This window comes from Acartia tonsa, chromosome 9 (assembly GCF_053477335.1).
Source record: "Acartia tonsa isolate MP-2025a chromosome 9, ASM5347733v1, whole genome shotgun sequence".
NCBI classification, from domain to species: domain Eukaryota; kingdom Metazoa; phylum Arthropoda; class Copepoda; order Calanoida; family Acartiidae; genus Acartia; species Acartia tonsa.
The window spans coordinates 8,779,392-8,792,480 of record NC_137268.1 but is presented as its reverse complement, the minus strand read 5'-3'; the positions used below and the strand labels follow the sequence as shown (position 1 = coordinate 8,792,480).

At 35.9% G+C, this 13,089-nt stretch overlaps 1 protein-coding gene across 32 annotated transcripts in view; it reads right to left on the bottom strand.

Moving 5' to 3' along the window:
- LOC145328163 (uncharacterized) overlaps positions 1 to 13,089 on the bottom strand; it is a 33,415-nt gene that overhangs the window by 9,218 nt on the left and 11,108 nt on the right. For 24 of the 32 annotated variants that reach the window (XR_013882357.1, XR_013882358.1, XR_013882359.1 and 21 more), the window contains exons 7-20: positions 12,941 to 12,994; positions 10,550 to 10,636; positions 9,906 to 10,013; positions 9,433 to 9,561; positions 8,897 to 9,155; positions 7,207 to 7,304; positions 6,792 to 6,872; positions 5,844 to 5,906; positions 5,301 to 5,403; positions 4,841 to 4,944; positions 3,043 to 3,163; positions 2,596 to 2,754; positions 2,047 to 2,122; positions 1,354 to 1,495 (exon numbers count right to left, since the gene is read on the bottom strand). Coding sequence is in view for 8 of the 32 variants with exons in the window: in XM_080171745.1 (XP_080027871.1) it covers positions 1,354 to 1,495; positions 2,047 to 2,122; positions 2,596 to 2,754; positions 3,043 to 3,163; positions 4,841 to 4,944; positions 5,301 to 5,403; positions 5,844 to 5,906; positions 6,792 to 6,872; positions 7,207 to 7,304; positions 8,897 to 9,155; positions 9,433 to 9,561; positions 9,906 to 10,013; positions 10,550 to 10,636; positions 12,941 to 12,994 (1,584 nt within the window). In the remaining 24 variants the exon portion in view is untranslated. Of the gene's footprint in view, positions 1 to 32; positions 139 to 272; positions 293 to 426; positions 447 to 501; positions 601 to 1,353; positions 1,496 to 2,046; positions 2,123 to 2,595; positions 2,755 to 3,042; positions 3,164 to 4,840; positions 4,945 to 5,300; positions 5,404 to 5,843; positions 5,907 to 6,791; positions 6,873 to 7,206; positions 7,305 to 8,896; positions 9,156 to 9,432; positions 9,562 to 9,905; positions 10,014 to 10,549; positions 10,637 to 12,940; positions 12,995 to 13,089 lie in introns of those variants that run through there. The other 8 variants (XR_013882379.1, XR_013882380.1, XM_080171750.1 and 5 more) reach the window with 6 other exon arrangements.

The window sequence follows — 13,089 nt, the reverse complement described above, 5'->3', positions numbered from 1 at the left end:
ATATAGTCAGATCCTTCCAATAATAATCCTGCGTGGCTCACCTTCTCCTCATTAGGATTACCTATAATATAATATTAATATAGTCAGATCCTTCCACTAATAATCCTGCGTGGCTCACCTTCTCCTCATTAGGATTACCTATAATATAATATTAATATAGCCAGATCCTTCCACTAATAATCCTGCGTGGCTCACCTTCTCCTCATTAGGATTACCTATAATATAATATTAATATAGTCAGATCCTTCCACTAATAATCCTGCGTGGCTAACCTTCTCTTCATTAGGATTACCTATAATATAATATTAATATAGTCAGATCCTTCTAATAATAATCCTGCGTGGCTAACCTTCTCCTAATTAGGATTACCTATAATATAATATTAATATTGCCAGATCCTTCCACTAATAATCCTGCGTGGCTCACTTTCTCTTCATTAGGATTACCTATAATATAATATTAATATAGTCAGATCCTTCCACTAATAATCCTGCGTGGCTAACCTTCTCGTCAATAGGATTACCTATAATATATTATTAATATAGTCAGATCCTTCCACTAATAATCCTGCGTGGCTAACCTTCTCTCCATTAGGATTACCTATAATATATTATTAATATAGTCAGATATATCAACCTAGCCCGCTTTGGCTAGCTTCAGATTAGTTTAATGCTTATTTTAGCTCTAAATTTGAGTTCCTTGGCCTAAAAAACCTATAATTAGATGTATCACAACATATGTATTGGGAAAAAGGCACTTAACCCCTGCGGGCCACCCAACTAGCCCCCTGGGGTCGGTCCCCGACTTGCTGAATCATCTTAAATAATGTCCATATAAATAGATACAGTGTATTTAAGTTAAAACCCTAAGAAAAAACAATTTAAGGTAAGTTTCCACATCAAAATAGACCAAAAAAGCCTAAAAACCCCATTTCCGCAGGGTGTTTCTTACCTAACCTAACCTTAAAATAAAAAATTTTGAATTTTTTTGCCATTTAGATGTAATACCTATAGGACTAGGCTTATATACCAAGTTTGAAGGGTCTAGCTAAATTTTTAGACCATTTTGCTCACGGATTACGAATAAATGTCATTACGCCCCCCCCCCCCCTTAAGAGAAATGAAAACATTTTTTTCTATTTTTCTACCTACCCTCCTTGGTGAAAAAACTAAAATAATGTGAGGGAGGGGGGATAATATGAATAAAATAAAGAGTTCTGAAAATATTTTTCAATTTTTTCCATTCCTTGGTGGAAAAAACCAGGAGGGGAAAAATATAAAAAAAATGGAGCAGGGAAAAAAATTAAATCTTGTGCAGAATATACACCCTTCAATTGGAGGCAAGAAAACTTACCAATATGAGGAATACTGGTTTGTAGTTGTTCAAGCATATTCTTGATAGGATCCCTTCTTCCTCCGGGACCTCCGGAATCTTTTCTTTCATTGTCTGCTCCCTGACGTTTCCTCTTATTGTATTTATCCTCGTCTTCCATATCCTAGAAATAATAAATATATTCCATATTATTATTCCTTCCAATATAGAGCCCCTAGATGATAGGGGCACAACCGCTAGTTCTTATTATAAAGTAACAGGATGTTTGTTTGTCTTTCTGTCTGTCTGTTTGTACCTAAGACTCTCTCTAACAGCTGAACCGATATGGTTGTCCTTTATTTTACACATTTTATAATTATCTTATCGATTTAATATTTGGCAAGCGTTACAATGCCAGAAAGTCTATAGGAAAATATTAAACATGATCATTCATTTAAAACCAATATCTATATGATAGAATTATCATATTTACTGTGTTTTGGAATGATTCATTGGATAACAAGGAAACATGTATAAGCAAGTCCTATTATGTATTTAATCAATTTTGCAACAAATTCACATACAATATTTTTAGACAGCAACTCTGCTTATTCAGTTCCAACACTTAAAAGTGTTAATATTCGTTAGTCCAACAGTCTAATTTTAGAGCTTCGCTTTTAAAGCTGTTGATATCCTTGTTATATAATTATATGAATAAGAAGGTGTATATATTACCTCTAGCTTATTGCTATTAGCAGTCTTAGTTTCTCTTGGCGTGGATGCATTCCCTCCTCCTGACTCTTTCCTATCTCTAAAATTCAATTTTTGTTACTCAAGTGCTCAGCAGTCATTGGCGTTTTTCAGGATTATTTTACTCTAGAAATAAATTTTTCTGTCCGTCCATGTGTGACTCCGCTGAACTATGGGGGGAAAATTGATTTTCTCAAGATAGACGGCTGATTCTTTGTGCAAATTCCCAATAACAATGAGCAGAGCATCCGGCATATAATTTACTTGTTACGTCACGATTATCGGGCAATGAAACTCTATTTATATTGACATAAATAAAAATAAGGGTGGTGTAGCTTTTTCTAAGACTAACCCCTGTGGAAGCCCTGTCACTGAGGGGCTATCCTTTACACAATCTAACCTAAAGAAATAAGCAAACAAAAACTACCACCCACCCTTATTTTCAATTTATTTAAAAATAATTGGGCTCGAAAAGGCACTCTGAGGAAAAAATGTCAATTTGTTTCAGCTTTCAAAGATGGTAGCATATTTTACCTGTTGGTAACACCATAGCCACTACTCACACTGCCTCCCCCATCAGACATCTCCCCGTCCGACATGTACGTCGACGGTGTTTGTGGGCGTGACCGCTTGCCCGTTGGCGTTGACCGGCCTGACCGCTTGAATGACCGAGTGTCATTTCCTCGCACACTACTAAAGAAAATTTAATATTTATTATCTTTAAGCATCTTAATATTTTAAACAAAATTGGTGTAAAAACCATTTTTGTTTCCGTATATTTATACATTTTTCAAAGTCCCCAAAGTTTTATAATATTTGGACTTTGGATTGAATGTTGATTTGTTGGTTTATTAAGTTGAGTGTCAAAAAGTTTCAACCACTAATTTTAATCTACAGAAATGGTAATTTTGTGTATCATTATTGGGGATGTTCATCAATTTATCGGCCATTATTTCATCCCTTTAGATCCCTGATTCGTACCTGTAATCAACAAATTGTGCTGGGGGAGGTGTAGATTGTGGGGAGGGTCTGGGCGTACCATGCGGGGTTGTCTGGGGAGAGAAATCCTCCTTTTTCCAAGCAGTCATCAACGTATCCGTTCCTAGATATTAAGAAATAATTCAACTTTTATATTAAAATATGTCAAAGACAAATTGTTTTTACGACTGTCAAAGTTTAGGTATCATTTTAAGAAGTGGCCGCTCCGCCCCTAGAGACCTCTAGAGGCACTTGAGGAAAAGGGGCGGAGGAAGGTAAGACGACCCTCCATTTTCAATTTTAGTTTAAAAATGCGAAAACTGTTTACAGGGGTGATTTCTCTTTGGAGGGTGGAGGCACCCTCCTACAAAATAGTTTTAAACATTATAACATTCCCTGGAATATTAAGAAGCTTCAAATTAAATTAGAACCATATCGATCCAGCTGTTAGCGAGATCCTTAGCAATACACAGAAAGACAGACATCCAGATTCTAGTGTGCAAGGATAATAGCAAGGAGTTAAATGATACCTGTGGCTATACTAGATGTGGTAGGTCTCTGATCACTATATCCAACACCCCCAGAGGTTGAAGGAGATGATAGAGGGGGACTAAACACTATACCTGTGGCTATACTAGATGTGGTAGGTCTCTGATCACTATATCCCCCACCTCCACAGGTTGAGGGAGATGATAGAGGAGGACTAAACACTATACCTGTGGCTATACTAGATGTGGTAGGTCTCTGATCACTATATCCCCCTCCAGAGGTTGAGGGAGATGATAGAGGAGGACTGAACACTATACCTGTGGCTATACTAGATGTGGTAGGTCTCTGATCACTATATCCCCCACCTCCAGAGGTTGAGGGAGAGGATAGAGGAGGACTAAACACTATACCTGTGGCTATACTAGATGTGGTAGGTCTCTGATCACTATATCCACCACCAGAGGTTGAGGGAGATGATAGAGGAGGACTGAACACTATACCTGTGGCTATACTAGATGTGGTAGGTCTCTGATCACTATATCCACCCCCAGAGGTTGAGGGAGAGGATAGAGGAGGACTAAACACTATACCTGTGGCTATACTAGATGTGGTAGGTCTCTGATCACTATATCCCCCTCCAGAGGTTGAGGGAGATGATAGAGGAGGACTAAACACTATACCTGTGGCTATACTAGATGTGGTAGGTCTCTGATCACTATATCCACCCCCAGAGGTTGAGGGAGAGGATAGAGGAGGACTAAACACTATACCTGTGGCTATACTAGATGTGGTAGGTCTCTGATTACTATATCCACCTCCAGAGGTTGAGGGAGATGATAGAGGAGGACTGAACACTATACCTGTGTTTATACTAGATGTGGTAGGTCTCTGATCACTATATCCACCCCCAGAGGTTGAGGGAAATGAAAGAGGAGGACTAAACACTATACCTGTGGCTCTACTAGATGTGGTTGGTCTCTGATTACTATATCCACCTCCAGAGGTTGAGGGAGATGATAGAGGAGGACTGAACACTATACCTGTGTTTATACTAGATGTGGTAGGTCTCTGATCACTATATCCACCCCCAGAGGTTGAGGGAAATGAAAGAGGAGGACTAAACACTATACCTGTGGCTATACTAGATGTGGTTGGTCTCTGATCACTATATCCACCCCCAGAGGTTGAGGGAGAGGATAGAGGAGGACTAAACACTATACCTGTGGCTATACTATATGTGGTAGGTCTCTGATCACTGTATCCACCACCCCAGAGGTTGAGGGAGATGATAGAGGAGGACTAAACACTATACCTGTAGCTATGCTAGATGTGGTAGGTCTCTGATCACTATATCCACCACCCCCAGAGGTTGAGGGAGAGGATAGAGGAGGACTAAACACTGGCTTCTCTTCGATGCTAAACATATGTTAAAACATTTTAAGATAGATGAATAGCTCTTTATTCCTATACATCTTACAAATCTATAATCACGTACGTAACGGTTAGTTCTTTCCGTTAATTTAGCCACGTTAGAATTGCCATATTGACCCCAAACTTTGGATGATGATTCCTGTAACAGTTTGGTTCGATAATGAAAGCAAAGCAACTATATGATCGTTACCAGGAAGTCAGTATGTCAATTTTAAACTTGCTGATATTTAACTTTTTTGACAGCAGATTATGAACACATGCTAAAACTTAATGATATTCCGACATTTCAGAATATCAGTGCTAGTAACAAAGTTAATACAGGTCAAAACAAATATACAAACCTCGAAATATTAGAATTAGACAGGTAATGGCTGATGCCAGGCTGGTGGAGGTGTTGGGGGAACTGAAAGGCCTGATCATGTCCATCAGTAGCAAACAGGCCACCTGGTGAGAAAGAGGCCGGATAAGTACAGGGATCTAAAGGGATATGACAATGGCCGATAAATTGATGTACATCTCCAAAGAGAAAAACACCCAATTACCCCATCTGTAGATTACAATTAGTGGTTGAAACGTTTGGACACTTAACTTAATGAACCAACCAATCAAAATTCATGAAAGTCCTCACAGTTGTTGTGCCAACGAATAAGAAAACGTTATCATAAAACTTATTCCCTGGAATCAGTAACATATATAACATATAATAAAATAAAAAGATAAAGATTTTGTAGAATATAGATATACTTTTTTGATTGAATCTAAAGGTCTCAGAAAATACTGGTCTTCATTGGTTATACTTTTCAGGTAAGCTTTTAAAATGTTATGGGATGGATTTAGGCTATTTTCAATTGCATTTTTGTAAGAAGTAATAATAATAATAATACCTGGAAGAGTATCAAGAGAAAGAATACTCTGAATCATACCCAGGGAATCAACATCCATAATTCCTGTACAAATAATAACAATTAATCAAAGAATTTAAATTGATATGGTTAATGATAATGGTTGACTTCTGATTACTGATTACTGATTTTCATTACATTTTCAAAAACGAAGCGTTCTCTAATTAGGTCGGTCCGTATGTCCTCCCGTACCGGATATCTCATTCACTTAACTAAATTTATTCAATTCACGTTAAAATTTGAATAGATTTCAAAGCGAAGTTAAAAAATATTTCTATGACAACATGGTACAATTGAAAGGGCAGCATCTCTATAATTAAGTGCTGAAATTGTAATATGTTCTTAAACAGTAGCATCAAATTTACATACAATTTACAAAGGGGGAGTTTTTAATGCAACCATCTCGTAATCAATGCGCAAATGGCACTTAGAATCCGAATTTCGTAATGAAACTTGGCGTGAGTATTATTCGGCGTGAGTATTACTCACTGAGTAATCCTTAGTAGGTCTATTTTCCCTAATTTGAACAAAAAGTTGGAAAAGTAACGGATTTTTGCGCATTGATTACCAGGTAGCTGCATTACCCCTCCCCCTTAATTACATGTTCTCATCCTTGTATCAACTGTAAATTTTTAAAACGAACAAAAATTAAAAATCAAGATTGGAAACACCCTGTCACCATTAGAGTAAAACACTAGAGGGAGAAAGGGTTAAATAACTGTATCTCCCCATCGCAACCGTCTTGTGCAACATTTCTTTTGGGTCATTAAAAATCAACCAATATGGTATCGCTCATATTACACAGCCGAGCAGCAGAAAATAATTTAGAAGCAGACGAAAGAGGTCTTTGACAAATAAGGGGAGGTAGTTGTCTGTATATACATCTATACTATAGATCTGCTCTGTCACCTACAAGAAAAAAAAGCTCACCTGTTTGTTCCTGAAGTCCTTCTTGTTTAATCTCACTTGGACTTCCAACCTGGCTACTTCGAGGACTTATCCGCGTTAACCCTTTAATATAAAATAATCAAATACAAACACCAAAAAAAGTTTTAAATATCAAGGGATCTAAAGGGATAAGACAATAGCCGGTAAATTAATTTACAATGACAATACACAAAATTACCCCTTCTTGCAGATCACAATTAGTCGTTGGAACGTTCTTATAAACTTTGGGAAATAGTGAAATAAATAGCCCAATGTCCCCTCTCCCTGAAATATACAGGTAATCTTAAGAATCTGGTTTGAAGGTGAAGGGCGAAAGTAACTCTCATTGAAAAAAAAAGGAAACTGTTGGGGTACAACAGTATCGAATCCATTTGAAATCCTCTATAATAATAATCACCTGGAGGAGAGGTAGAATTTGTATTCTTGTGTAGAGATCTGACACCCTTGATTATAGTTCTCTGTTCCAGAGTTGTAGGAAACATCATAGAAACATCCCTATACAAATATATTATATAATCTGACATCCTTGATTATAGTTCTCTGTTCCAGAGTTGTAGGAAACATCATAGAAACATCCCTATACAAATATATAATATAATCTGACACCCTTGATTATAGTTCTCTGTTCCAGAGTTGTAGGAAACATCATAGAAACATCCCTATACAAATATATAATATAATCTGACACCCTTGATTATAGTTCTCTGTTCCAGAGTTGTAGGAAACATCATAGAAACATCCCTATACAAATATATTATATAATCTGACATCCTTGATTATAGTTCTCTGTTCCAGAGTTGTAGGAAACATCATAGAAACATCCCTATACAAATATATAATATAATCTGACACCCTTGATTATAGTTCTCTGTTCCAGAGTTGTAGGAAACATCATAGAAACATCCCTATACAAATATATAATATAATCTGACACCCTTGATTATAGTTCTCTGTTCCAGAGTTGTAGGAAACATCATAGAAACATCCCTATACAAATATATTATATAATCTGACATCCTTGATTATAGTTCTCTGTTCCAGAGTTGTAGGAAACATCATAGAAACATCCCTATACAAATATATTATATAATCTGACACCCTTGATTATAGTTCTCTGTTCCAGAGTTGTAGGAAACATCATAGAAACATCCCTATACAAATATATAATATAATCTGACATCCTTGATTATAGTTCTCTGTTCCAGAGTTGTAGGAAACATCATAGAAACATCCCTATACAAATATATAATATAATCTGACATCCTTGATTATAGTTCTCTGTTCCAGAGTTGTAGGAAACATCATAGAAACATCCCTATACAAATATATTATATAATCTGACATCCTTGATTATAGTTCTCTGTTCCAGAGTTGTAGGAAACATCATAGAAACATCCCTATACAAATATATAATATAATCTGACACCCTTGATTATAGTTCTCTGTTCCAGAGTTGTAGGAAACATCATAGAAACATCCCTATACAAATATATTATATAATCTGACATCCTTGATTATAGTTCTCTGTTCCAGAGTTGTAGGAAACATCATAGAAACATCCCTATACAAATATATAATATAATCTGACACCCTTGATTATAGTTCTCTGTTCCAGAGTTGTAGGAAACATCATAGAAACATCCCTATACAAATATATAATATAATCTGACACCCTTGATTATAGTTCTCCGTTCCAGAGTTGTAGGAAACATCATAGAAACATCCCTATACAAATATATTATATAATCTGACATCCTTGATTATAGTTCTCTGTTCCAGAGTTGTAGGAAACATCATAGAAACATCCCTATACAAATATATAATATAATCTGACACCCTTGATTATAGTTCTCTGTTCCAGAGTTGTAGGAAACATCATAGAAACATCCCTATACAAATATATAATATAATCTGACACCCTTGATTATAGTTCTCTGTTCCAGAGTTGTAGGAAACATCATAGAATCATCCCTAAAATACACAAATACACTAAACATTTGTAGTAAAACTTATTTTGTCACTGTCCATTTCTCCATTCATGATTTTTTTTGTACTTTGTAATTGTAAAAAAATACTAAAATTCCCACCTTACTGGGTGGCCCGTCGAGGCAATAACAGGAGAAACTAGAGTGTTCGAGGCCAAGACAGGCGCAAGAGTGCTGGGATTCAAAACCAGTGGCAGAGGGGCCGCCAGGGTGGAGGAAACTGGGTTCATCAATGGCGTCGCAGAAATAACATTTATTGTGGCCTGACCGCTGCCGCCGGCGGTGAAAGGCGTGTGTGAAAGGTTGGCCAACAAGGCGTTGGTGATTGAAGTGGGTGGAGTCAGCTCCCCGCCTCTGCTACCTAAACAAAGACTTGGTTGAAAATAATAAACCTGTAAAACATCAAATATATGTATTGCAAATAGTTTATTTTTTAGTCCGATAAGAAACATATACAATATTTATCAATTTAAAAAAAGGTTAGATGTCTGTCTGTACCTGTCGAGTATTTATTTACAAATACTTATTATTTTAAGCTACTCTGGGAAGTAATTTGGTGGTAAACATATAGGCTTATTTTGTGGGGAAATTAAAGCCGATAATATTTCATAAATCATAAGAGGTATGATAAATCCTACCTATAAGCCTTGAATTTGGATCAGGAATCCTGGGTACAGTGAAAGCTGACCCTTGACCAGCAGCTGGCACTGTGAATGCTGACCCTTGACCTCCAGCAGCTGACACGGTGAATGCTGACCCATGACCTCCTGTAACAAAATTATTTTTGTTTAAATTATCAATTTGTAATATTATTTCAACACAAAAGACGACATTTTACTTTTCATAATTTTACGCTGCAATCACATAACAGTACCACGTTTTACAATCAGCTGATCTTTGTTTACATTTTTGTATTGTTAATGCTTATTATTCTGTTGATCTATATGCTATCAAGGATAGTTTGATAAAATTTAATTATGTTATTTTCAGACAACTTAAAGCATTCTTTTAGAACAAACAGAATGTAGATTATTATAGTTAAATTAAATGCATCTAAAGTAAGAAATTTAAGGTATCTTAATTATTCAAAAGCAAGTTATTAACTCCATACCTCCAGCTGGCACTGTGAAAGCTGACTGTGTACTGCTGCCAGGTACACTAAAAGCTGTACATCCAGAGGGAACTGTAAAGGAAGTACAACCAGAGGGAACAGTAAAAACTAAATTATCACATAATCTTTATTTTGTGAGTTTAAAAGAAACATCTGCCTAATATTTCAGGGGAGAACACACACCAAAAAATATTGAGAATAAGGAAAAACAATAAATTATGATAAAAAAAATTGCCACTTCTTTAATTATACCTATTTGTGGAAAAGCGTGTACAACTATACCTTTTTTAAGCCCAATATCCCCTCCAACCTTGAAAACAAACCTATGTATTTAAAACTTTTAAAAAATAAGACAGAATATTTTTTTTTCTTATTAGGTATTATCTGAGAATTTATCCTTCATATATTAAAATCTTTTCCAGTATGACTTAAAAACCGATTAATGTCTGCTGGATTAGAACCAGTTCTAAGCCATATTGTAAAATAATAAATCGTATCGTATTATATCCAGCTTACCGTGGATATTAAATGTACAATCATAATATATCTGCGGAAAGCTGTTTATAATACGATGCGATAAATATCTATTCTCAAGATGAATTAACTGGATATGTTATTCTGAACTCAAAATAGGAAATTTGTGCCTGAAGTAGTTCCTCTGTTAGGGACGGAAGAATAAACTGTACTGGATATGACTCTGTCAGTGGTCAATTCTGGAACATTTATTTGAACTAAAATATAATAAAATAATTATAATAAAGTTCCCATAGCTTTTAGGTATTAGATAAGTGTAAAAAAAAACATTGATATTACACATTTGACCAATTTTTTTATTGTTTAGTTTATAACTCAACGTATGAATAGTGACCAATATTCTCATGTAATTAAATTTGTAACTATGGCAATCCTATTTTTAAAACAAGGATGTCAACATCCTTAAAAGGGAACTTCTGAAACGGAAGGACAAACGAACATTTAACTTGTAGATTGTCATAACAGAATAAGCAGATTATAAATGAACAAGTCTAAACAAAATTGTAAGTAAATTTGTTGCAAAAACAGACATTTCTTATCATTTTAAGTACAGATAAAAAAAAGCATCTAAAGTTAACAGTGGCGTGCGAAGCACTTTGTCTAGGGGGGGGCATTTTGAAGATTTTGTAAAATTTTGCCCCCCCCTAAATCAAAGTGCCCCGGGGGGGCACTTTGCTTTAGGGGGGGGCATTTTGATTATATATACTAATTTTAAATAAGGGCGTTTTAAGGGGTGGGATTATTTGATTAAGGGCCTCCTAGTCCTTATCCCTTCTTCCCCATCCCTATTTCCCATTTATATCCTCCACCTCTTCCCCCCCCATCTCTTCTCCCCCATCCCTTCTCCCCACCCTGCAATGACCGAAGGGAAGGGAGCTAGAAAGCATCTTCGAAAAAATAGTACAGAAGATAAATTCACCTTTCCCCCCCCCCCCTCCATCACAAAACATTTTTAATGGGTGGAAGGGGATGTTATAAAATCTCAGCAAGAAGGATGAATAACCCCATTAAAAAAAATTGGGGGGGGGGGGAGATAAAAACAATCATTTTGGAAATAATTTACCAAAAATTAACCTAATATGAAAAAATGATATTAAATATTTCTTTATTGTTTGACAACATCTTTAAGTAGCAAAGCACAAAAAATCATTAATAAGAATACAGACAAGTAGATTTAAAGAGCATCTGTTGAAATAAATATATATTTTAGGTAGAAAAAGTCACAAATCCTTTTTCCTGTATGTTGTGTGATGACAGTCAAAGTAAATTACATACTGGATGCTCGAAACAGCGAGAAATTTTATTTTTTTTAATATTATAATCTACAAAAAAATTTATCGTACCATAAAAACCAAAGATATAATGAACTGTGTAAAAAATAAAAAAAAAATTACTTTCATTGTGATAAAAAGCAGAAACCATTTGGAAGGGCGCGAAGCGCAAATTTTTTTCTTCAAATATGCAGGGAGGGAGGGGTTTTTGGGCTATTTATTACACTAGTCCCCAATATTTCATAACAGAAACCTTTTGGAAGGGCGCGAAGCGCAAATTTTTTTCTTCAAATATGCAGGGAGGGAGGATTTATTACACTAGTCCCCAATATTTCATAGCAGAAACCATTTGGAAGGGCGCGAAGCGCAAATTTTTTTCTTCAAATATGCAGGGAGGGAGGGGTTTTTGGGCTATTTATTACACTAGTCCACAATATTTCATAGCAGAAACCATTTGGAAGGGCGCGAAGCGCAAATTTTTTTCTTCAAATATGCATGGAGGGAGGGGTTTTTGGGCTATTTATTACACTAGTCCCCAATATTTCATATAAAATTTTCTTATTCGTTGGCTCAACAGCTTTGGGGACTTTAATGGAATTTTGATTGGTTGGTTAATTAAGTCGAGTTTCCATACATTTCATCCACTAATTGTAATCTATATAAGAGGTAATTTTGTGTATCATCATTGGGGATGTACAAAATTTCTTTGGTAAAAAGTTATATTGTACAAAATAAAATACTTCCTATAACCTGGTTTGTTATGTTCAGTGAAAAAAGATTATAACCTAATTTCTACACTAATTAAAAAATTTGGTAAGGTTAAATGAATACCTAGTAACTGTCTGTTTGGCGCGAAGCGCCAAATTTTTTTTTTTGAGTATTTCTTGATCTTTTTTTTGGAAACTGGGATAGTTTTGCTTTTTGTAGGGTAGGGGGCAAAAAGGGGCATTTTTGTTGACCAGGGGGGGGCAAAATGGGGCATTTTTTAACATTTAGGGGGGGGCAGGGGGGGCGGTTGCTAGGGGGGGGGCGTTTTGGTCGCTAGGGGGGGGGGCGATTGCCCCAAATGCCCCCTTCGGTTCGCACGCCACTGAAAGTTAATCCAATAATAATGTGTAGTCTTGCCATATCCAAAGAATAATGGAGAACCATTGTGCGTGGCCTATGCTCAACAGAGAAGAGATAATTGGCTATTAGGATTATGATAATGGGTATAAATATTTGTTTTACCTGGAACTAACTGTGCCAGATCAGACTGTAACAGGGCTTCTAGGGCATGAACACCTACAAAAATATTCAATTTTAGTGCATAGTTTATTTTAGGTATCTAGAGAAATTATAGATCTAAGACTTACTTCATTATACACAGAATACTATAG